The sequence below is a fragment of the Pelmatolapia mariae genome, linkage group LG17 (assembly GCF_036321145.2).
Source record: "Pelmatolapia mariae isolate MD_Pm_ZW linkage group LG17, Pm_UMD_F_2, whole genome shotgun sequence".
In the NCBI taxonomy this organism is placed as follows: Eukaryota; Metazoa; Chordata; class Actinopteri; order Cichliformes; family Cichlidae; genus Pelmatolapia; species Pelmatolapia mariae.
In genome coordinates, this window is record NC_086242.1 from 27,485,273 (window position 1) to 27,511,004 (window position 25,732).

At 42.7% G+C, this 25,732-nt stretch overlaps 1 protein-coding gene across 1 annotated transcript; it reads left to right on the forward strand.

The window, feature by feature from the left end:
- Positions 1–1,074: 1,074 nt before the first annotated feature.
- On the forward strand, positions 1,075–25,641 carry LOC134646778 (solute carrier family 22 member 23). Its single transcript, XM_063500706.1, has 10 exons — positions 1,075–2,192; positions 3,607–3,710; positions 5,429–5,583; positions 18,123–18,309; positions 18,531–18,658; positions 20,012–20,114; positions 20,324–20,550; positions 21,460–21,492; positions 21,664–21,787; positions 23,008–25,641. Exons 1-10 carry the CDS (start codon positions 1,764–1,766, stop codon positions 23,426–23,428), a joined length of 1,911 nt encoding a protein of 636 aa, XP_063356776.1. The 5' UTR covers positions 1,075–1,763; the 3' UTR covers positions 23,429–25,641.
- The last annotated feature ends 91 nt before the right edge of the window (positions 25,642–25,732 follow it).

Consider the following 25,732-nt stretch of genomic DNA (forward strand, 5'->3'; position numbering starts at 1 on the left):
CAATAATTATTGTTGTTGTTGTTTTTGGATGTACTGATGGGGTTGCATTCTAATAAGGGCAGAGCACAAGTTAGCTCTGGTATGTGCTACAACATGGGTGTGGTTGGAAAACACACACACACACACACACACACACACACACACACACACACACACACACACACACACACACGACAAAACAGCCTCCTGGGTTCTTTTTAAGCCTCTTCCTTCTCCTCAGCGTCGAGCCGTAACAAAGTGCTCTGGGGATAAAGAAGGAGGTGAGAAATGAGTTGGGGCTGAGCACAAGTTGTCACCTCTTTGTCACCTCAGTGAGCCGCAGCCTGAACACCAGCTTCATGTCACTCAAAATCATTCAGGAGTACACTGCTCACAGCTTCACGCAAGTCACACTAGTTTTCACACATTACACTTATTTCCCAGTCCTGAGACAAAATCTGTCACTCACTGGAATCTCAAGGTCACTCATAACATGTGCGACAGACGCTGGCACATCACCATATCAGCAGCCACATCTGAAGGCCAAAGAGCCTCGACCCTCATTTATGTCCCAACGTGCACCATTCTTAAGAAATATGGGCTATTTTATTTCCCTTTCTTGGAATTTTGCCGATTGTCTGATCTAGAGCTGATATAACAGACTTGCGATCGTCTAACGCCCCCTCGCGTCTGAGGTGCAGCACATCACTCCTCAAATCCCCTGCCATCTTCTTCTATTGTCTCCCCAAACCAGTAAGTAACGTTGCCTATTTATATGACGGTTATGAAAAAGATTGTATGACGCAAAACTGCTTGAGTGGGCTGTTCGGCGGACACTTCGGCACAAATCGACTAAAAAAAACACAAGACACAAACTTGAGCTCTCTACTTGATCGCTTCACCGCGAATCATGTGGAATCAGCGGAAAACATGATGAGTGCGTAATCCTGACACGCTTTCTGCTCAGTGCAGAGGGCACAGGCTGCACAAAGGGGATCATTGTTGCCTGCAGATGCCCGTCAGTGATGCAGTCGCTCTTTGAAGGCTCTCCAATCGCAGCGCATAGCGCGACGAAGGAGGGCGGGGTTTGTCTTCCGTCCCCCATTACTGCTCCAAGCCCCTCTCTGGCACAGCGTCCCATTGACTAGACTGTGACAAACCGAGCAGCGCGCTTCACTGCGTCTCTGAACTAAGCGCTCTCAAAAGTGGACTCGTGATGTCTGCGAGGACGCGCATTCCGGGCTCGAGGAGATAAATGACGCGCACCTGCAGAGGGTCGCGTTTTGGACAGGTATGAGACCTGTGGCACTCGCGGATGAGGAACCGGCAGATCTTGCGAAGATCTGAATGCAGCTCAGTATCACACTTCCATTCAACCACCGGGCCTGGCGCATGGATGGATCCGGCTGCACTCATGGAATACAAAGCCCGTGCCCGTGAGCATGCCCGTCCGAGCCCACCGCTCTCCGGGAGCTTCTCCACAGCGTCATCTTCCTCCTGACACAGCCGCTCCACTCGGACACCCACCGGTCACTTCAAGTCCCGTCGCCATGAGGACGACTGCTTGGTGATTCGGTGCATCTGCGCGCCCGCACGGACCGGATACCTCCCTCCCCTCCTCTCTCTCTCTCTCTCTTTCTCTGTCTGTGTGTGTTTTTGGGTTTGTGCTTTTGTTGGCTTCCTTTGTGTCAAAGGGCTTAACGCAGAGTGCGCGGAGAGCGACAGAGCGGGGGCTTCGCTTCGCCCGCTGTTGCGCACAGCTGCTCTCTTTGTGCCCGGTCGTAATGGCAGCGGGACGGCCGGAGGCGCAGGACCACACGCCTGAGAACGGCTTCACCCCGGTGGAGCGCCCGGCGCCCCGGCTGCTGCCGCACATCGACGGCTCCGTTCTGCCGTCTCTCGGGGGCTTCGGGAAACACCAGAAGCAGCTCGTGGTCCTGACCTGGATACCGGCGTTGTTCATCGGCTTTAGCCAGTTTTCGGATTACTTCCTCCTGGCGCAGCCCAATGGCACTTGCGTGCAGCCACTGGCAAACGAAAGCGACTGGACCTCGGCGTCCCCGCCGGTCACCGTCACCAGCATCGCGACCTCGCTGAAGCCCACAGGCAACGGCACCGGGCACGGATACGGCGACGGCGTCGGAATGCTGTGCGCTTGTAAGGAGTGGAGGCTGGAGCTGCAGACGGGACTTAGTCAGAATGTGGTTACCAAGGTAACGAGTGAGCGCCATAGACCCATAGTGTTATTCAGGGGTGGGTAGGTGGGGGTGCGGGGGGACTGCCGTCATCATCACTACTGCCAGCCTCAGACATTTGATTGACACGTTACCCACTGACCCGCGTACTGTTTATTCATTTATTTATTCATTTATTGTGCTTTGGAGTGAGCTGGTGCTGCCTGGTACATCAGTTCAAAGAGAATAATGAGACTCTTTTTACGTCTTACACGTAAGCGCCTGAATTCCAGAGTGTGCAGAAAGAGAAAGAGAAGAGAGAAAATAGGAGCCTGGAGAGCCTAACACATACACAAACTACAGAACAGAGCCGAAAAAGAGTTAATGACATGCAGAAGTTGTGTATAAACAGATGGCGAGTCAAAAGAGGCCAATGGAGGAGAAGTGCTCAGTGCATCATGGGAGGTTTAAGCACGTACATTAGTATTCAAGCACAATAAACACAGAAGCATAGACTCTGCTTGACATGTTTGCCCCGGGGTCCTCGAGCAGGTTAATTCTGACATGTGCTTATGTTAAAACCTTAGTTTATTTATTTTTTCTTGAAATCCAATTACAGAGACAGAATTCAGAAAAAAAAACCCCACCAAACTGAATCCTTGTGACAAGAAGAGGCTGAACGTTAATAAGCAACAATGCTGATCGTTGCTTCTGCATCTGTGCATTAATGACACCTGCTTTCTCAGATAAAAGCGGTGCTAAAAGCCCACACTTAATAAACTCACAGTGGCTGTGCTGTCGAGCCATCATAGAGCATAACCTCTAACTGTCTCTCTCTACTCGCGTTTTGCGGTGCAGTTGGACGCTCAGCAGGGAGCTGTGTAAATTATCGTTAAACACCAACACTGGATTCGCACACAGCTCAGTCACTCCACTGGGCTCTCTTGCAGATGCTGTCAAGGCTATGCACAAGTACGGTGCACACGTAGTGCTTCGGCATGTGTCCTTGGCTAAACTTCAGATGCTGAGTGCTGCAGCGGTGTGTGCACTGACCCACTGGCTTAGAGGAAAGAGTGGGAAACTATTGATTGTTGTTATAACAGACATACAGCTGCTTTCCCACATGTACTGTGTCTGCTCTCTCTGTCTCTCAGAAACACACATAAATATAGATGTGGGATGAACGCTTGAATATTTCAGAAGTGTTCGTAGCATGTTCGCAGATGCGTCCGACTTCATGAATTATCAACACAGTGAGTCAGAGAGTGAAAAGAGTTTGACAGGATTCTGATGAGAGAAGCCCACGTTTCTTTTTTGGCTTCTGTGCAGCGTTCTTATTATAAGTGTCTCAGCTCCTCCTGATGTCTTATTCCCTTTCAACATGTTGTGAGTGCCTTTCTCTGAAAACAATATCTGACTTATGTTTCTCTCATTCTTTTTGTTTCTGTTCCAGTGGAACCTAGTGTGTGACTCGGCCTGGAAGGTTCACATTGCCAAGTTCTCTTTGCTTGTGGGCTCCATATTTGGATACCTAGTGATGGGTGTCATGGCTGACTGGTACGCTGCCTCCTTCTTTGTCTGTTTTGTTTGACTGTAAGGATAATTCCAGGTGTCACAACTAAGATCTGCATTTTTACAAGTTATGGTAACAGTGTTCACAGCACTGCTTGAACTGCTTGGAATCAGAAAAACATGGTCAGGCAGGCTGAAAAAAAGCTCCCAAAGAAAAGCCAAACATATCTAGAAGAAGGAAAAAAAAGTGTAAGTAACGATTAACCAAACCAATTCTTTTAAAACCGTGTTCTTTCCCTTTAACACACTGCAGTATGTCTTTGTGCTGCATTATTGTTTCAATAAACTCAAAGAATATAGACTCATTGGTCACTTTGTTAGGCACCACTGTTTAACTGTTAACTGAAATATCTAATCAATCAATCACATGGCAGGAACTCAGTGCATTTAGACATGGACTAGATGACCTGCTGAAGTTCAAACTGAACTTCAGATTGAGAAAGAAAGGTGATTTAAGTGACTTTGAATGTTGGCTATTGGTACCAGATGGGTTTATCTTGTCAGAACTGCTCATCTGCTGGGCTTTTCCCACACAGCTTGTAGAGTTTAAAGAAAATGGTCAGTTACCTGGGTGCAAATATCTTCCTAATGTCAGAGGTCAGAGGTGAATGCCCAGAGTGCTGAGATCTAATAATAAGGCAACTGTAACTCAAATCACCACTCATTCCAACCAAGGCATGCAGAGGAGCATCTCTGAACAACACGTCGAACCTCGAGGCAGATGGACTGTACGGGCAGAAGACCACGCTGAGTACTGCTGCTGTCAGCAAATGACAGTATAATGAGGCTACAGTTTGCATGGATTGAACAATAGAACATGGAAACATGAGCCTCTGTTTCTGCTGCTACATTCAAATCTTGTCAGAATTTCCCATAAGCAGCATGAAAGCAAAGATCCATCCTGCATGTAATGGCTCAGGTTGGTGGTGGTGTAAGGGTCCAACCTGGTCCTAGCGAGATGACAAAAAAAGGCCAGCGAATGTATTATCGAAGGATGGACCAGTTGATTGGGTGAAGATCAGCATCAGCTGATATTAGCGCTGTTGACTGTCATGTCACATCGATCTTTAGCTGGCTAGATATTTAAAAATATCTAAAATTGTGTGAGGAGGATTTTAAAGGCATTCAAAAATCAATAACAACAAAATCAAACTAAAAAGACAAACAGTGGAATTGGCATTAACCAGATTGTAAAAGTGGTTTATCCAGAGTTATCGAGAATAAGAAAAACAAAATGTCTGACAGCTTCTGTAGGAGTGGTAGGAAGAGTATCGCAGAGCCTTAATGGTTAAACATCGAACTATCTGCAAAGCTAAATGATACAATATCTTTTGTAACTGAGCAAAATGCCACTGTCACCAAGTTAATTATGGTCACTTTTGCCGTCTGCAAGCCACCCGAGTGGCATCGTGGGAAAATAAGTACCTGCATTGTGTTAGGGATCAGCAACTATGCACAACAATGTAAAGAAAACAATGTAAAGAAGCACGCGGGCCATGAGGCCTCAGTTGGGACCTGACCCAGTGACCTCCTAACCCTCCCCCGCCCCTCCAGACCAGGACGTGCTTAGAGTCTGAAGGAAACGATGAATGCAATGTTCTCTTTCTCCGGACTTTACATGAAAAGTTTCTTTCTCAGTTTGACTGGGTTTTTAAGCTCTTTGCTACGTCTTTATCTCCCTGTCTTTCTCTCTTGTTTCTAAGGTTTGGTCGACACCCAGTGTTGATCCTTTCGGTGCTTTTCATGCTGGTGTTTGGTCTGAGTGTTGCCTTCTCTGTAAATGTCACCATGTTCAGCACCTTGCGCTTCTTTGAGGGTTTCTGCTTGGCGGGCCTTGCTCTCTCCCTCTACGTGCTCAGTAAGTACAAGCCTTCACCTTCTCATGCCTGTTTGCTTGGTCTTTTTCTTCTCTCCTTTTTCTGTTCCGTTCTCTTTCCTGGTGTATCCTTTGCTGTGTTTGGCAATGGCAGTAATGCTATTATGAAAGCCTAGAATAATCTGCTAAAGCCAAATGAATTTGATCATAACTCGGCAACAGTTAAATGTATCGACTGATATCTTGGGTGGAAGTTTAAATACTCCAACATGATTGATCATTTCTAAACACTCCACCTTGACCTCTTTGGAAAACATCACAAAGTCAAGGGAATCATATAACTCAACTTTGATGCTTAGAAAAACTAACTGCACTTAAACTCGGCTACTTAGCTCTCTGAGGTCTAAGTCATCATAGGTGGTAACACTAACCCTGGCCCTGAATCTCTATTAGGAGCTTCCATTAGTGGATCTGGTGGCTGAATCTGAAGTATGATATGCTTTTATTGTTAAAGTTAGCTGCTACAGCACACCATGATACTCTGGTGCTCAATGTTAAAGTGGAATATGTTTTACAGTAACGTTGTTTTTTCACTCCAAACATATTCTCCTTGTGTCATGTTCTGCAGAAGAGTCAGAGGTTTTTAAAACCGACACCAGATACTTTCATTTTGACCCCTTTGCATTCTTCACCGCTTCACTCACTCTTTCTCATTGCTCTGTTGGCCCCCTCTTTCTCAGGCCACAGTGAGATTAGTCATACATTATGCGTGAAGAGAGGGTAGACTTGAAGATAAGGCTTTGGGGTGGGTTTTGTCCCTCTCTGCAGGGGTCCTGGATAAATCTCATCTGAACTGCTTTTGAAAACAAACAAGCAAAATAGATTCCCCCGAGCTGTCTGCCAAGAGCCTTGTGAGGAATCAGATTTAATCTGTGATGGATATGAGAATATTTGTTTTTATGGCTTTTAAATCCAAGAAACTGGGAGTCGTGAAGGAGACATGGAAATGGGAAAACTGCACTCATTGGGATTACATTAAATGTCCCTATTGTGCTTCTTCTTATTTGCATGAATATACTGTTCCAGTGGGGGATGATCATATTGTAAATATGACTAAAGTTTTAAATAGCGAGATCAGTCCATATGCTATTAATCCCTGTAAAACAACAGCTCGGGCTTCAGTCTGCTCTAAAATGCTGTTTTCGGGTAGTTTTTTGTACTCTTGGCTCTGCTGTGAGCACAGAAGTCCCTCACGATCAGGAAACAAAGTCTTAAAGGGAGGGGAAGGGAGCTAAAAGATGAACTGTGTGGCTGCATGAAGGCCCAGTATAAGATGAATTAGGGTTGTTTTGAACTATGAATCATGAGTGAATCAACAAGTCCAAGAATAAAAATGTGTAAATGGAAATTAACATAATAGGTTTTGCTTTAATATTACTGATAACCACTTGGAGTTTGGGTCGTTACAAAGAATATGATATAATAGAAAATGTATGAAAGGCCACAGAATATGATCTCCTCACTCCTTCAGTACTGTACTCGACTGTTAGTATGAGGTGTTTGTGGTGATATGCTGTGCACTGTGGCCAAATCTCCACTGTGGTCTTGTTTGTCCAAAGGACGTTGTTTCACAAGTTTTGTGGTTTGTTCATCTGCAGCTTTACAAACCTAAGCTATGCTGCCAAGTTCTTGTTGCAGAGAAGAGGAAACATCTGTGTGGTCACAGAAAATAGGCAGGTGTACAGACCTTCACACGAACCCTTGCACTAACAGTCTGATGACTAAATGTACGTCACTGGGACCCAAACAGACCCTAGTGGACTCGTGGCCATGGAAAGTATGATCCCCGCTTTAATACTTGTATTTCCTATGGAAGCAGTAAGGATGTGCTTAGCTTTTTCTCGGGGCGTCATGTTTGTGGGCTGTCAAATTTTTTAAAATGTCATTTAAAAAAAAAGACGTTGTTTCCCACCTTGTTCCTAAAACGTCAGAAGCCTGTTTTTGTTTCATTATCATTTTTGCACTTTTTTCTCACATACTTGACATTGTGAATGTCACACAGCATACATTTGATCCTCTGTTTCTATAGTTGGCTAATGAATTGCTTCACCCCTTTCGCTGCTGTTTTCACAGTCTGCTCACTAAAGAAAAATGTCTGTAGCGTGGGGCAGTTTTTCTGTGTTTCACTTGTTTGTGTGTTCCAAGCTAACAATGATGGGATAAGTAACTGTTTGTGTGTGGGATTATTTTTGTGTGTGTGTGTGAGACAACAGATTGTCTGTATGCACTTTGAAGTGCAACAAAAAAGGTGTTTGTGTGAGGTGTGGATGCATGCAGTAGGAGGAACAGTCGGCTCCCCGCCACAGATTGGTGCTCTTTGAAGTGAACTCAGACTATGACAGTGAAAATAGATGCTGCCATCCCATTAACAGTAAAGGCTACATACTGTACTTACACCTGACAACAGAACAGTGGAACACAGTTTGCAGTTGTCTTCACTGCAAGCTAAAAACATACACATGCAGGTGGAACTGTTAATAGAAAATTTCTTATTAATCTACTGGTATCACCTTCTGTTGTTTGCCAAGAGAGGTAGAGTAGGACAGAAATAGTGAAGTCAGTCAACGACATATTGTTTTGTTCTTTTGGCTGTAATCGCTACCTTGGATTTATTTTTAAGTGGTCGTTTCTATTTGTTTCATCAACGAAGCACCTGGTATTCCCCAGGCAACTTCATGATGCCGTGACTGTCCTATCTTCTCTGAGATCTAGGAAAGACGTCCTGCAGGGCAAGAGAAACACAGCAAGCCAGGCGATCGGACAAGCTGGGAATCTTTCTAAGTTTGCATCCTATCTTATGTGGAAAGCAGTCAAAGCAAACCGATTATCCAAACTGTCTCCACCCAGCTTTCAGGCTGAGCTCCTGCTTTTTTAAAAACTTTTATTGCGTAGGATGCTTTAGAAAATGGTTTACTCTCAGTCAACTGCTGACAATTAGAGGCTCAATAAACACGTCCATTTTCCAAGTTTACAAATCATTTAATTTCATTTCGTTTGAACTTTTCAAAAGGCTAGTTTTAACTCACTCACTTAAACAGTCATCAGTTATCGCTGCAGATGGAAACTATAACAGCAATTTCTGTGGAGTACCCTGATACTCCCACAGTCCAAAGATATGCATGTTATTCTAACTGGTGATTCTACACTGCCCTTAGCTGTGAATGTGAGTGTGAGTAATTGTGTCTATGTTCACTGCTCACTGATAGGCTGGGGGCAGGTGAAACTAAATTAAGGTCATGTGATTGAACTAACCAGTCAAGAACGCTCCTTTTCTATCATAACCCCCTATGGCTGGCTATTCTGTAATGTTGAGTATTATTATCCAGCTGCACTGCGCCATAACAGGGGAACCGTGTGCATAAAGGGGCCAGATGTTTACAGCCATCATTGATGTAAACATTCTCAAATTAAAGCTCAGAGGCAATATTTTAATCCCAAAGTCACGTTACATTTCAAACCCAATGAGCTGTAGTAGGGAAGCAAAATAATAGAGAGTGTCTCAGTGTTCTGAAAGTGCTGTTAGAAACAGATGCTGAGGAACAACAGAGGCACATAATTGTAGTGTTTGTTGGACTGCTGAGTTGGAAATAGCATGCAGCAGGAAGAAGAAATGCAAAAATAAGCATGTAGCACGCGGGCTCTGTATTATAGATGATTTTGTCTATGCTGTGGATGCACTGCTCTGTCTGCATTATCGTGTCTAAAAACACTCTTCTCTGCCTGCCTCATCCTCCACCTCCTTTCACCCTCTGCTGCTGTGCTGAGTTCCAGTTTCTAAATCCAGCAGCTCTCCAGCCCTTTCCATTTCCCCCCTCTTTGCTTACCTCAACTTCCCCATTCACACCATCTTCTTCCTCCTCCCTCTCTCCCTCACCCTTTCACCCCATCATTCTTATTACTACCAGCGCTCACACAATCGCGCGCTCATTTTCTGGAGGCTCATTTAAAATCTCTCATCTTTTAGTTATCTCTCTGTAGCACACAGCACATAATAAAATCCACTGAGCTGCCGTGAAGCTTGCCTAATATAAATGTGTTCACGTGCACGTTGTAGTGTGTTGTAGTGCGTTTTTGGTTGTTTCACAATTTCTGCACGGGCTTATTAGTTTGTAATATGGCACCTTCCTCTGAGTCGTCCTCTGGGAACTGCAGGGGATAGCGTTTCCTTTTCCTCGTGCTTTTTTCCTTCTTATTCTGTCCGTTTCAGAAGAGAACGCTGAGCCTCGTCATGAAAACATGGCTGACCATTATGCACGCTCTGGACAAAGTATTTAAAATAGACCTCTGTTCCACATTTTTTTAAACTTTTGAGTTGTAGGCCATGGATTTTGTTCAGGAGATGGTTATATTTACATTAGCTGCTATACTTCCAATGAGAAACAGTCTTTTCAAAAACCAACAAAATCTAATGAAGCATGTCAACTCAATGCCAGAGAGGCATTCAGTCAGACGCCAGGCACTTTGTTACCTTTGCGTTTTGCACTTTGGTTTTCCTTTTTTCTTACGACTTTTTTTCACTCACTGCTTAGGTTTACACACTTAGAACAACACTGACGCCATAACTTGATGTGTCCGCTTTTGTGTAACGAGCTACACCAACACCCTGGCATTAACTGACCTGCTGGGAATAAGAGCCTGCAAACCATTTATGCAGTTACTGATTTGTAAGCCACCCAAAACTGAGAAACTGGGTGTTTGAATCCAAGACCTGGTGGACTTGGTTCCAACTCATGCTTACATACAATACATCTCTAATAGTTATAATAACCAGCCTACTGGAGTGGGATCCTTCCTTCAGTTTTGCGTAACATCATGATGAATTTCCATTTGAAATTTGGATTTTCTGGTTAGCAGGTTAACCCACCAAGCATCCAACATCCACAGATGTTAAATTTTGGACTTACAATTCAGGCATTATTTTCTTTTTGCTCAAACATTGAAAACAATCCTGGAGACATAGTCTTCTTGAAAAAGTGTCCAAAAATATGCTTTTTTACAGCAGTAATTATTGACAAAATTCACTGGTCCATAGACCCCATGTGAACATTCCATGTAGTTTATAGTTCTCATATAGCCCTGAATATATCCAAATATAGAGCACCTTTAGTGCACATAGGGGGATTTTATATTTTTGTCAAATAAAAAACGCACGGTGCCTCATGGTGTGTTGTATTTATATGTACTTTTTTGATATCTCGTATAGCCCAATGGTACTACTGAAAAAAGTATTTTCACCTTGTTTTCAGACTACATTTCCTTGTGTGGGTTTTAGCTCAGTATCAAAGTGCAAATTTTAGCCACAGCTGGCAGCTTTTTTTCTACAAAAGCTTGGCACACTCTGTGTGAACACACTGCACCATTTAACAGCTAAAGAGCCACATAGTTCCCCAAGGACTCTTTGGACACAGACACAGTTTTAAAATGTATCTACTGGATGTCTAAATAAGCAAATGTTCGCTAACAAGCTTACGAGAGTTTTATTTAGTTTAGTTTTATTTCTCATCATTGATTCGCTCTTTGTGTTCTTCCTTTTAACACCTGCTTTATTTCCTGATTAAGTTTGCCTGATGACTCCATTTCACCTTTAATAGATGTAAGTTCTGATTAAACAGCTGTTGTATAACTTGTTTCACATACTGTTCCTTCCTGCATTGCAATTAAGCTTGGAGAAATACATTTTTGTTCAGTAGTACCAATGATGAATGATAGTCAGCTCTATTTATAACTTGTTTACCCTCCCCAAAGTGTCCAAATGTCTATGGCACATTCAAGTAAAAATAAGGACTCCAGACGACTCAGACTCGACACGAAAAAGTTTCTCTTGCTCCTCAGCTGAGTGGGATCATCTCTAAGGAGGACTGGATTTGAAACTTAAGACTTGTACTGACGAACCTCCGACTTGACTTGAATGTTCTGGTTTGCAGCATACTGCGGCAGAAAAGTGGATTTTATGCTGCAGGAGTCATTTGAAAAGTTTATACAGACACATTTGGTAAGTTTCTTTTTCTCCATAAACTGGGTCAACATGTGAATCAAACATATGAATCCCAGCAGATTCACTGGAGCAACTGTAGAAAGCTGCAGAATTTTTAGTACCACTACTGAATCCTAGAGGGGGATTGGTATTCGCTTCTCAAAAGATTTTCAGTGAATGTAATTTGCATGGGCCCAGAAGAATTAGGCTGCAGTTGCGTTAGAGTAGTGGAACAAGGTTAATGCCTTTGCCTTTTCCTCCCTGTCTCTGCCCCTTGATTTCCTTGTAGGAAATGACAAAGACAAGCACTATACGGTGTATGCAGGTGTGTGCAGTTTTGAGCTCATGGTGAGGACTTCTGCTGACTCAGATGCTGTGCCCTTGTCAAGCTGTCTATGAAGTCACCCCCTTAGGCTGAAACAGATTTGTGTCATGATTGATTAATATTGTTTAGTCTATAAAATGCCACAAAAATGCCTAGCGGGGTTTCAGAAGCCCCATATGGTGTCTACATAGTGCTTGTTTGGTCTGTCCAAATTCCAATTGGTATTTTATTTTAAGTTAAATCCTCACATGCTAACAGCATGACTGTTTTCTGTTTTCTTTGTATTGTTGTAGGGTCTTTACCTTACAGTATAAAGGGCTTTGAGGCAACTGCTATGATTTGGTGCCGTATAAATAAAACTGAATTGAATTGAATTGAATTGAATTGAATTGAAATTCAGGTGGAAGATTGATGGTATGAGCCTCAGCTCCACCAGTCTCGTGTTGAAGTGTCCTTGCACAAGATACTGAACCCTACATTTCCCCCAAAACATTCATTATTGTGAGAGAGACTGTATGTATTAGTTAAAAAGAAATAGAATGTGCTGAATGAATGTGTGTGTGAATAGGTGAACAGTGTTATAAAAGTACCAGTCCATTTACAAAAAAACAGCATATAAAGCAGAGTCACAAATCTTCACACTGGAGAGTAAAAGCTACTTTCAGCTGCTTCTATTCACAAAGGGTTAAAACAGTGGGTAGCTCTGCATGTTTGACTCGGCAAATTCCTTACTGCAGATGCCCTTCCTGACGCAACCCAAAGGGATTTGTGCTTCCTCCCAGGATCGAACTAGGGCTCGTGACGATAGAGACACCAGCAACCATAGTCAGTTGTCTTGTAGGGGACAGAGCAGGCGACATTGAGGGAAATTTAAAACTGCTGGCTAAAGGTAAACGTAATTTCAATAAATTATAACATTATATTTCACATCGGTAGTAATGACACCGGGTTACGTCAGTTGGAGGTCACTAAAGCCAATATTGAATTGTGTGTTACTTTGCCAAAACAATGTTGGACTCTGTAGTTTACTGTAGTCGGTCCCCTCCCCAATTGGACAGGAGTGACATGTTTAGCTGTATGTTCTCCTTTAATTGCTGGCTGTCTGAGTGGTGTCCAAAAAAATGATGTGGGCTTTATAAATAATTGGGATGCTTTCTGGAGGAAACCTGGTCAGTTTAGGAGAGACAGCATCCATCCCACTTTGGATGGAGCAGTTCTCATGTCTAGAAATTTGGCCAAATTTATTAAAACCCCCAAAACGTGACTATCCAGAGTTGGGATCAGGAAGCAGAATTGCAGTCTTACACGCCTTTCTTCTTGCTTCTCTCCTCCTGTTACCCCCCCCCCCCCCCCAAAACCCCATCCCCACAGAGTCCCCACTGTGTCAGCTCCCAAACAGACAAAAAATAAACTTAAAACTAAGTGTGAATTAATAATTGATCAACAAATCAATTTACTCTGCCTGTTAGAAACCTGGTTGCAGCAGGATGATTATATTAGTTTAAATTAATCAACAGGCCGAGCGGGTTGGGGGGTTTGTCCAACCTTCTTTTTATCTAACAAATTCTTGAAGTAGTTCTAAAACAGCTAATTAATCATCTGCAGAGGAATGGACTATTTGAAGAGTTTCAGTCAGGTTTCAGAGCTCATCACAGCAGAGAAACAGCTTTAGTGAAAGTTAGAAATGATCTCCTTATGGCCTCTGACAGTAGACTCATCTCTGTGGTTGTTCTGCTAGACCTTAGTGCAGCGTTCGATACTGTTGACCATAATATTCTATTAGAGCGATTAGAGCATGTTGTAGACATTAAAGGTACTGCATCGCAGTGGTTTAAATCATATCTATCTAATAGACTCCAATTTGTTAATGTAAACTGAGGGTCCTCTTCACACACCAAGGTTAATTATGGAGTTCCACAGGGTTCATTGCTTAGACCAATTCTGTTTACATTATACATGCTTCCCTTAGGCAGTATCATCAGAAGGCATAGCATACATTTTCACTGCATGGTCGTCTCATGTCAATTTGTAATGCTTGTTGTGATTCTTAGTGTTCAATTACAACCTAACAAATCCCATCTCTCTTGGTTCTATTTCATGCTTAGCACTAATTAGCATCTTAGCTAGCAGTATTGTGAGCAAGCTAGCATACTGACAGCGGCATTTAACTTATAGCAACTCAGTAAGTTAAATAATTAAGAACAGTTAATTAGCTTGTTATAATAGTTTTGAGTGTTTTTTTTTGTTGTTGTTTTTTTTGCTCCAGTATAGCTTATTGTTTCAGGAACACGACACTGCCTTTTTCCAAAATTTCAACAATATCTTTTCCCATCACCAGCTGTACAGCTATAAATCTTCGTCATAATCGCAAACACAGACTGTGGTTCTCACTCTGAGCTCATGCTGTTAGGAAGCTAATTGTCTCTCCATGCTGTTCTCATGCCGGAGGCAAGGTTAGCCAGGGAGCAGCAGACAACATAAAAGTGTGTGTATGTGTGTGTGTGGTAGTACTGTCAACCATTCATCATTGAAAATTAGTTTGACCATTCCATCAGCTTCTTTTTATTCAGACCCTTTTTCTTTCTGTATAACTGTTCACTTTTAGATGCAAAGTATGAGAAGCTGTGGGGGGATAAAAAAAACAACTGTGGTGGTGCTGGGGGTGGAGGTGCTTTTATGGAGGGTGTGAGAGCTACTTCAACCACACTGATGAGCTAAAGGGAATTGGGGGGGGGATTTGCACACAGGAGGGAGGGTGGCAGTGGGCAGTGAGATAATCAGCACAAGGAGAGCCATTCTCCCACTCAGCTGGAACAAAAGGTCCTTGCCAGCATGCCTGTTTGTGTGTGCGTATTGATATCCCAGTAGAGTCAGCAGGATCAGGCACCACCCCAGAGAGTTGGGTAGCTTTTTTTTTTTTTTTTTGTGAGGTTACTTTAGGGATACATTGCCTTTGCCAAAGTACAGTTGATTTTCTCTTTTTGATTGTGATTCAGTCTTATTGACTGTGAACAGAGGTAATATTGAGTGACTGCAGCTCAAACTAACTACATGTGCATACTAGCTGAGTAAAAATGCAGTGATAATTTTATGTTTCCAGATGATAAAGTTTGGTGTTTAGTGTTGTCTGGAAGTAAAGCAAATTAAGGTTTAACAAACAAAACTTTTTAACCTTACAAAAGCGAATCTTTGTATTTCGACACACCTGTAGAATACAAAATGCGAAGGGTTTGATTTGACAGAAGAAGATGCAAAGAATAAGATAAGATGGAGTCAGATGATCTGTTTGTTTGTGCTTAGCTAAAGACAAAATTAATATTATAGTAGGTAGCATGTCTAGAACAGTGGCATACCCCTAGAATCATGTCTAGGGGTATGCTTCTCGCTTCAGGTGCGAGAGGTCCTGGGTTTGAATCCTGGACGAGCCTCCATTTGTGTTGCGTCCCCCCTGACCATGGTGGGGGCTAAGGCAGGGAGGAGACAGTAACACAAGACCACCAAAATTAATGAAGAAGGACAACAGCTAGGTTCAGGCAGGATTTATTTATCATATATCATGCCTTGACAACAATGAACTTGACGGAAAATAAAAGGTGGGGAAGGAGGACCAATCGGTTGAGCCAAATCAAATAAATTAACAAAACAAAAAGAGGCCAACAGCTTCCCTGGGTCTAAATAAAGCAATATGCAAAACAAAAGGCCCGTCTAGCTGCTCGACAAAAAAGTCCAGTAAAAACATACAAGTGGCATCAACCGCATAACCTAGTGTCTGTAACAGTCAAACCTCTGCTGCCAGTGTATAGGGTACCCCAAGCTTACTTGTCCAGCCTCCCACCAACACACTCTGTTTTACGTACACAGAAGCCTACAAACAAGAGTTCCACAAGAGTCAGAAGCTGCCCAGCTGTACAGGGAGCTGCTCTTTTCTAATGATCCCTGGCAAGCTATTGACCTACTGTGCCCAGGTCAGCCAATAGACGTGTGCCAATTAACTTTGAATTGGCCAATAGGTGGAGGCTTGACACCTGAAAGACAGGAGCAACAGAAAAACAGAGCAACGTACTCTGGCATGTAACAACTCTTTACCATGTTCTCAGATCACTCCAATGTAAATTAATGAAGAAATCAGTCCAGTTTTTACTGCAATCTTGCCAAATAATTTCACATGGCTGGTCCTTTTATAGCCAAGCATTTTGCATGATTGCTTAAAGCCAGTTTTTTAAACATGATTTTTTTTTAAAGAAATCTAGTAATTAGGTTTATCGTGGAAAATGTATATTGTAAATAAAAATCACAATGAAATTAAAGTGAAAATGTGGTAAAAACACACTGGACCTGAACTGTAATACCATCACTGCCTTTCCAATTGTGAATGATCGCACTGCGTCCTCCCGTCCTCGGGAAGTCTGGACTCCCGAATGAACTTCCCAGGTACAAACTAGCATGTAAACAAATAAAAACTTGCATACTTGGATATTAAGAAACAGTCAAGGAGAAGAAGAAGCTAATACATTTTAAACACATTTAGCACTGATGGCTTGACATGGGTTAAGGCAAATGCTTAAAGCTGAAGTTGCATTCATTGTTGTTTTGGGTAACGTGTTATCGTACAGTATACATATCCTGCTGAAACAAAGCTTGTTTATTTAAAGTCAGCGACTTGTATTTTTAGCTGCATCATCCTTGTCATTTGGTCTTGTTTCCTATGAAGTGCACAGAGCTTAACTGAAGCTTAATAATGGCCACCTGTTGCTGCCTTATACAGGGTTGAGTTTTCTGGGATAAACAATGCTAAATTGCTCAGCAGGGTGGATATAAAAAGCAGAGTTGGGTGATTTTCTCAGTCTGTTTGTCACCATTAGCGACCTCTTTCACATTAGACTCAGTCGTTCGATCTGCTGTTGAGTAAATTATTGATTTGTGCAGTTTTAATTGTACAGACTGACCGAGATCTGGGAACAGCGTGTGGTTACTAAACACACAGGACAAGAAACCGATATGAAAATAAAGCCGATCAGCAGAAGTGTAACTAAGCATCCATCACATTCACATCCTGGGTCAACTCTGACTCGTGGTTTGACTTCTCAGTTTCCTTTTTGTGATTTGAGATAAAGTTATTATTATTATTTTTTTTACATTGGAAACATTTGGATTTGATAATTTACATTTAATGCTATATTTTTAGACCGCTACGTTAAAAAATAGTGAAAAGCTGTATACTGCTCCCATCACTGGGCGAGAGACAGACTCACACTGTCTTTTTGGCTAGAAAAAGTAGAAGCAGACGGCCAGGTTAAGGATTATGGGTCAGTGCAGTTTCCTTCATCTGTTTTGGTCCTTGTGTGGGAAGATTTTTGACTCAGGTCTAGGGAAGAAAAACAGTTCAAGGGAATTTCAGTAATACCTCTAACCTCTAGCTGAATCATTTTCCTTTCATTCTTTTATCTGAAAATCTTAGTCATCTTTCCATCCCGCCTCCTTCTTCCTCATTGTGTTTTTCTCTGTATTTCCTCCTGTCTCTCTCTCTCTCACTCTCTCTCACACACCAGTCTTTATTATCATTCCTCTGGTGATTCCACTGATGAATAGAGGGACTTTTGGAGGGTTAAGTAATTTGTATTCAGTCCCTACTCTACTTTCTTTACTCCGTCAAGCCCCCAGCCCAGCTTTTTCTCTCTTCCTCACAATAACAAGTGACAGTACAGGTTAGTGAGTATAGTGAGTATCCCCCCCTTCCTCCCTTCTCATCCACCAACAATGGTCACCTTCAAAAGGCCCTTGCCATATGGGCCAGGCCATCTGGACTGTACCATGTTACAGGCAGTAAGGGAAAGGATAGGAGCCCAGCCACATGGGAAGGAATTAAAGGACGGTTCCAGCGAAAAGCTCACCGAGCAGCTGAACTCACTCACACGCTTCCACATGCAGTCCATCCTAACTTAATGAAGAGGCCTGGTGTTAAACTAGTGCGCTCTCAGGGGAAGGATCAGCAATAAGTGTTCAATAATTCATGACAGGAAATTCAGTGCCTACCTCACCATTAAACAAACACATGCTCTTTCAGGCCATTAAGACAGCTGCAAGTTTATAATGGTAATCACATCCAAACACACAGAGCGCATACATAATTTACTCGCCTCTCGTGGCGCACTGACACCACAGGAAGCCATGTTTTCTGTAAAATGAAGTCTTTTTGTTCTCGTGCTTGTCTTTTTATTTTAGGGATCGAGCTGTGTTTGCCAGGTTGGCGTTTCTCCATGACTATGGTGGCCAGTTTTCTTATGGTGGGCGGGCAGCTATTGATGCCAGGGGTGGCCGCTCTGTGTCGCCATTGGCCAAACCGGGATGACTGGCAGGTCCTGCAGATCGTCATAATCAGTCCTTTCGTTCTGATGCTGCCGTACGTCTGGTGAGTCCCGCCCTCTGAAGAAAATCCACAGCTCTGAGCCAGGCGATGGCTTGTACAGTACACATGGCACCACACAAGCTCGCTCTGATTTTACAAACAATAGTCTCTTTCTCCTCTTGTTTTCTTCTGCCCTCACTTGTTTCTTTCTTGCGTTTACAAATCTTCTGCTCATCCTTTGTCTGCTTCTCCTCGCCATGTCCCCTCTTTCACTCCCTCTACAGGATTTTTCCTGAATCCCTGCGCTGGTTGCTGGCCACCCAGCATTACCGGCGGTCCAAAGCCATGATGCTGCGGATTGCCAGGAAGAACCAAGTTGACATGACAACTGAGCCAAGCGGAGTTCTTACAGGTGAGGATGGATTCAAGAGGGAGCAAGAAGATGAAAGATCCCACAACCACTGGGCCATGATCTCTATTCTTTCTGTTGGTTTCCTTCAGTTCTCTTCACTTTGCAATATATTTAAATTGTCTGCAGTATGTTACGTTACAGCTGCTGCTCGGTGTGATGAAATGAGCAAGCAACGAATATAAAGACACTGACATGCATATAAAACTGAAAGATGACTGTTTGAAGGGTGCCCAGGTTGCACTGCTCAGACCATTGATATGATGAAATGCAAACGCAATAAGGTAAAGATCCATAGTCCTTTAGGTTGTTAATGGTTTTTTATTATAATATACACAAAGTCTGACTTCCAAATAGTGCTGAGAGCATGTGCACTGTCAGTTAACAACAACATTATTATCCTGTAAATCTCAGTTGAGTACAAAGCACCTGGGGTCTCATTTAAAAAGAATGTGTAGGATCCATACTAAACCTGAGCAGAGAAGCTGAGATGGTGTGGACAAAAAATAAAAATAATAATTATAGAGCATGCCTATGCTCACCAGCTCAGAAGCTTCCCTTTATAAATCACGGTCAGTATAGAAATGTGTGCACTTCAATCAGTCTTCTACCCTGCCCTCAAAAAGCTGTTTCTGTGGTGAACTTGGCCCACTTTATAATAACTTGTGATGATATTTAGTGTAATGGATGTATGATGAAAAATATGATGTTGAGTTGGAGAAATATTTGATTCTGCTCATCTCAGTGCTGCCGTGGCTTACTGGCATTTCAATATTTATGATAAAGTAGATCCATAAGTACTACATTATAGGAAATCATACTTAACATATGAGGTGAAGTATTATGTATTGGTTTTTACATCATGCCTTTAATTTAGCACCTCACAATGTGCACTGCTAATTTCTGTCTGTCTCCAAAATGTTCATAAGCGTGGGTCGGACTCTCTGTACCAGTGTGCACATTCTCCCATCAAGATTGCCTTTGAAAACTCCCAACTTGTGCGTGGGAAGTTGCACAGGCCTTTTTCAGACTTCATTTTCGGCATGCGCCATGTTTATAAATGAGATCCCTGGCTATTAATTGTCTTGCGACAGATTTAACGTGTCTCACATCTCTCCTTTCTCTGCCACGACACTTCTTGTTCCCCCGAGTTGGTGTTTGATTCATTGTCGCTGCTTCTCCCAGTAGCCAAGCAGTCAGATGGATGATGAGAGTGGGCACAGCGATGTCCTACATCTATCTAAAGCCCCCCCAAAGCTCTTTAGCTTCTCCGTGCTAGAGATCCCTTATGGCCGGGTGCTCATTACCACCTGAAAAGGAAAGGTCTCAAGGTGTGCGTTTCATGTTTCCTACCAGAGCTGGAGCAGGAGCTGCACAAGAAACCCCAGAGGAGCTGCATTGTCAAGATGATGAGCACCAGGAACCTGTGGAAAAACATTGTGGTGCTGTGTGTCAACTCGTAAGTGTGTTGCGTTTGTGGTCCCGGCTTGTACAGTTCCTTTGCTAATAACAGCCAACATCCGTTGTGTTGAGAGCATGAATTACACATGAGCTGGTCTCCAGAGAATGAAGACATACTCAAACCTCACGTGCCCTGTGGCGGACGCATGTTTTAGGTGGCACCTCATTGGCCACTCTCTTATTCTGTGGTTTTGTCTTGATGTACAGTCTGACAGGTTATGGAATTCACCACTGCTTCGCTCGCAGTATGATGGACCCCGAGGCTCAACCCACGGCTTTGTGCCATGCTGACTATTACACCATGGCCGGCATCGCCGTGGCAACCTGTCTAGCATTATGCCCTGCGGTCGGGCTGATGGGTCGGCGTGGAGGGCTGCTCACATTCATGATCATAACAGCCCTGGCATCACTGCTGCAGCTGGGTTTGCTTAACTGTAAGTAATAAAGAGATGCACAAGTAGACCATTCAAATCAACTTTATTTATATAGCTCCAAACCACAATCACCTTTGTTACACAATCACATTTTGTTACATAGATGCACTGTAATGCATCTACAGCCATGTTTTTTGGGGGGAGACCACTACCATCATGACAGAAGGGTTTTATCACAGGATAAAAGTGATTACTCAGAATTTTTCTATAGCTACTAAAGTTACTGTAAAGTTTGACTCAAACAAAACTTTGGTGTAAAGGTCTAAAATACTAACAACTTTGTACAGACACCATGACTGTAATGTTATACTATCCTGTTGCCTTCAAAGTAAAACTATATTTCAAATAAGTAGCAAGCTATTAGCTAGGCATGCTAACTTTAGCCTCTCTTCTCAAAACTAATAGAAACATTATTAATCCAGTCTTTACACTTTTCACCTCTTGTTTTTACTGGTGAAAATACCATGAATATATCCTTGAAACTCTTTGGATGGCCTCTTTGGATCGGCTTTAATCCTGAAATTAGTTGTGCCCTCCTGTTGTTTATCTGACAGTTTGACGACTTTGAAGCTTGTCAGACATGCTGTGCGTGCAGTTAGCTTGATAACTGTAACTGAAAAGGTTTAGCCATGCTAGCCAGACTTTTGCTGAAATTCTCAAACACTTCGATTTCCTTCCCTTAGTCATTAAAACAGTACCAACTGCAGCTCAACCTTGATTCTAATAGGAGCTTCCCCTCATTCTTCCTCTTTGACCTATATCTGCAGCATGTAGTCATTATTTCAGGCTTCAGTGGTAAACTGTTCTCCTGAAGGCTTTTATTCTGCTTGTTTTGAGTCAGTGCTGTGCTGCTCTTTGTGCTTACTAATGACATCTCTCTTTTCTCCAATGCTCACTAATGGAATCCAGTGATTGGGAAGTACAGCCTTCGCCATGACACAGGTACATTTGCAGTTGCGAGATTTATCATCTAAAACAATTAAAATGATAAACCTTTCCCCTGGTTTGAGGATAACTTAGTGATACACAGTAAACAATGTAATTTATGTCCCTGGAATCATGCTACATTTGTTGTTGCTGATTTTTATTGCTTGTTTTCTCTCTTTTGAACAGTTTTGCGAGACACTCTTAACAGGAAATTCTCTGTGGCCTTCTCCATAATTGGGATGTTCTCTTCTCATGCTGTCAGCACACTCAGCATTTTCTTTTGTGCTGAAATCACTCCTACTGTCATCAGGTGAGCCTGCGTAGTCATAAACACAACACACATCTTATGAAAGCAAACAGTCTTATTACTTTAAAAAAAAATATTGTCTATTATGACAGTGTCTGCACACAGCTTTTGTTCTCAAATTGCATATTTGCTCCCTCTTGTGGTGTGTTTATGACTGACAAATGTTTGGTGTTTGGAAAGAAAAATGTGTGCCACATTATTGATTACAGTGGCTCCACAGAAAACTGGTGAAAACGTGGCTTTATGGAAAAAGGGCTGTAAGAAGTTATGAAGGAGGTTCAGATCAACAGATCTGACCAGATGCTGAGTGAAGACTGTTGTCAGCTTAAGAAAGTGATAAAAGTGGCTGGATAAAGCATGCCATTTTTAATACTCTTAAGTGGGATGTTTCCTGCCCACTTTCAGCTCTGTACTCCTAATACATTAGCACCATATGATTCACCAGTCAGAAAATCCACAAATATCCTACATTAGGCTTTGGTGCAACCTCTTCATCTGAAAAAAAAAAAAGCCATTTGAGCTCATTTCCCTTTCACTCCAGCCTCCAATTGTTCTGACTGGCTTTCCCTTACAAACAGAAGGTCCAAACAGCAGGTGGGTGGGGCTTCTATGCTCACAACTAGAGCTGTTTTTATGACATGCACAGGTGATGTGTTCTACTTTCGCAAATATAATAGAGAGAAAAAAATAGGAAAAAAAGGGGTATGTATGTAGGCTGATCTCATTATTTGCATTGTGGTGACTGTGGCTCGAGTAGTAGACTGGGTCATCTACCAATTAGAAAGTCGTGGGTCAATCTGTGACTCCTTACATCAGGGTTGGGGAACTCCAGGCCTGAAGGGCTGGCGTCCTGCAGGTTTTAGATATCACACTGGGTCAGCACACTTGAATCAAATGATTAGTTCATTACCAGGCCTTTGGAGACCTTCAAGACATGTTGAGGAAGTAATTTAGGTAATTTAGGAGGCTAGAAAGCCTTTAGGAATAGTTAAAAAGTGCTGCATGAGACAAGCTAAGTGAGGCCTGTAGTAGAAAGCTACTTTATAAGAAGCAGTCCATTTAACATTATTTGACCATGTTTATATCTCAAAAAATAAGAAGTCAACTTTTAATGATGTCCCAATCCTGTTGTATGAAGAATGCTTATAGAATGCTGCTGTTTTTAGTTTAAGGTGCGTCAGAACACCTTGGAAATAAATCAGCTCTGACCTCTCTTTCTGCAGGGGTGGAGGACTGGGCTTGGTCCTGGCTAGCGCTGGCTTTGGCATGCTCACTGCACCCATCATGGAGCTCCACAACCAGAAGGGCTACTTCCTGCATCATGTGATCTTTGCCTGCTGCACCCTGCTGTGCATCATCTGCCTCCTGCTGCTGCCTGAGCCACGGGGACAGCCACTGCCGGAGAGCCTGGCTGATGGAGAGACCTTTACCCGTCAGACCCTGCTCCATCCGGGAGAGCAGCACCTCCTTCTCGCCAAGAGTGATAGGGACTACTCCCGTGTTCACGACACACCATTACATCTCTCAGCCACTGGGGGCGCTACAGTGGCAGCAGCCACCGCTCTGGCAGCGGTACCTGCCTCATACGCCCTTGCAACTGGTGGGGAGGTGATCGGGAATCATGCCATAGCCAATGGAGTGTGAGCAGCTTTGCAAGTTGTCTTCTGTGCTAACAACTGCTCCAAGCACTAACCTGAGCAAGTGATGACTGAACTTCCTGTACTTTAAGGGAAACTAATTGTTTATATGAACTCTTTTTATGTTGAGGATTCAGATGATGATGATAGTAAATTTGTGTCATTTGTAGTGACTATGATTCCTTCAGGAGTTGCCAAAAATATATTGTATTGAAGTTAGTGTATGTCAGATAATATGAGCGTCTTCAGTGGTGTTGGTGATTTTCTTGAGCCACCTTCTCGAGGGTACAAGCAGACCCAAGTGGAGAGACAAAGTACAGCAGAATAACTTTCAATAATGTGTGCTCTGTGAGTTTACTGTCTGTAGTTTTGACTCGTTGAAACTGGATTTCACTACATCTTAGATCTCTTTGTAGGTAGGTTATTTTGCACTAAATGTCAGAGACACAATCAAGTGTTTGTGATTTGCAGCCAACACATTGGAGATCCAGGGATTGGCTAAAGCCACTATCTTTTTGCATGAAAAGGGCACAAATGTTTTTTGTTTTTTTAAATTTTGTTTTGTTCTGTAGCATCGGTTAATACAACCTGTGACTCACTGTGTAATTCCCCAGCATTTATCAAGTAATTCTCAATTGACAGTGTATTTTTCAGTACCTTACAATACTTACCAACAGGTACAGTAAAACTATGGGGCAACAGTTAGCAGTTTTAAAGGAAAAAACTAAACAGGCTGTGGGGTGGTTAGCACTGTTGCCTCACAGCAAGAAGTATCTAGGCTCAAATCCAGTCTGGGACCTTTCTGACTGGAATTTGCATGCTCTCTTTGGGAACTCTTCCCACAACCTAAAGACATACACACATAGGGTTAGGTTAATCAGTGAATTTAAATCGGCTCTAGGTGTGAATGGTTGTCTGGTGGCTTTAGAGAAGGTTGGTGGTTGGCTGCTCCAGTCTGCATGCCGAAGTATCCTTGGGCAAGATACTGAACCCCAAGTTGCTCCTAACATGGAAAAATGTTTGATGGAAAGCACTTAGATCTAGAGAAAAAGTCCCTGTGTGAATATGAAAGAGTGATGTTCTCAAGTAGAGAAGCCCTATTTTAGAACCAGTCTATTTACCATTTACTCTTTGTGTTAGTCCTGTGATAAACTGGTGACCTGTCAAGGGTGTGCCCTGCATCTTACCCTATGACAGCTGGGACAGGCCCCTCTGTAACCTCTTTGTATCCACTCTGTAAGTAGATACAAAGACGGATGAATTACACTGTAGTTATTTTTAGGTATTTGTTGTGTCAGAAGTGGAGGCTAGCATACTGTATCTTATAGCCTATGCCCACAATAATAATGCATTATCAAAAAATAAGTGGATGTTAGGCTACTCTTTAATATACCTCATACCCAGTGGAATACTAGGTATTACACACTTGGCCTTTAGTCTAAAACACCCCCAATTGTCATTTCATAAAGATAAAATTTCGACCTTACTGCTAAAACACTTGAAAGGTACTCAAAGATTAAAATGTTCAACGTACAATTTGTTTCTCATTTCCTTTAAACTCCCTTAATCTACTGTAACAACATTTTACAGAACCAGCAAGTATTTGTAGGCAACATTGGAGCTATTGCCTAGTTTGCAAGAGACTACCAAGGTGCCAGGAACTGCACCTATAAAAGAAAGAGAACTCATATTGACCCCTCCTTTAATGATGCCCATGCCCGAACCAGTTCCAAGGACTTACACACAAAAAATCCACTTTGAATTCACTAAATAATACATGGTAAATGTTGGGAAACCGGACAATAAGTTGCGGGCTGTATTGTGAACTGCTACAAGTACTTCCTCATTTGTGGTCTCTTTATATGAAGTCCAATGTGGCACTTTATCCTCAGCTGAGAGGTCAGTGTGGACACTGATTTTTAAGGAAGCGTTACTACTGCTGATGCTGGCGTATGATGGTTGTTGGAAGACGAACAGCCGGAGACCTTTCTCGCAGACCATATGTGTAGCCTACAGAGACTTTGTGCATAATGTTAAAACAAATCTGAGAGCTGAACGGACATGAGCGTGACCTGCTAGTGCACTACTGTATGTCTTATGATGCACCTCAGCAATTTAAATGGCTTTATCGCTCTGTTCTGTTAACAAAACAGAGAAGATACGATGTAATGAAAGAAAAAAAAACTGTATTTATTTTTTGTCATGCTGCCAAGGGAAAGTTTTGTTGCTTGAAATACCTCCTTAATTAGCAAACATTTCCAAACTCACTCCTCGTTCTCTGTACTGTGCTAATACTGTAATCCTGTTCCTA

What these genes read in the sequence shown, in the direction of transcription:
- LOC134646778 (XM_063500706.1), top strand. Translation starts at nt 1,764, where the DNA reads ATGGCAGCGGGACGGCCGGAGGCGCAGGACCACACGCCTGAGAACGGC. An exon ending in GTCAGAATGTGGTTACCAAG is followed by an intron (nt 2,193 to 3,606) that starts GTAACGAGTGAG and finishes TTTCTGTTCCAG; the next exon opens with TGGAACCTAGTGTGTGACTC. An exon ending in CTGATGCTGCCGTACGTCTG is followed by an intron (nt 18,310 to 18,530) that starts GTGAGTCCCGCC and finishes CTCCCTCTACAG; the next exon opens with GATTTTTCCTGAATCCCTGC.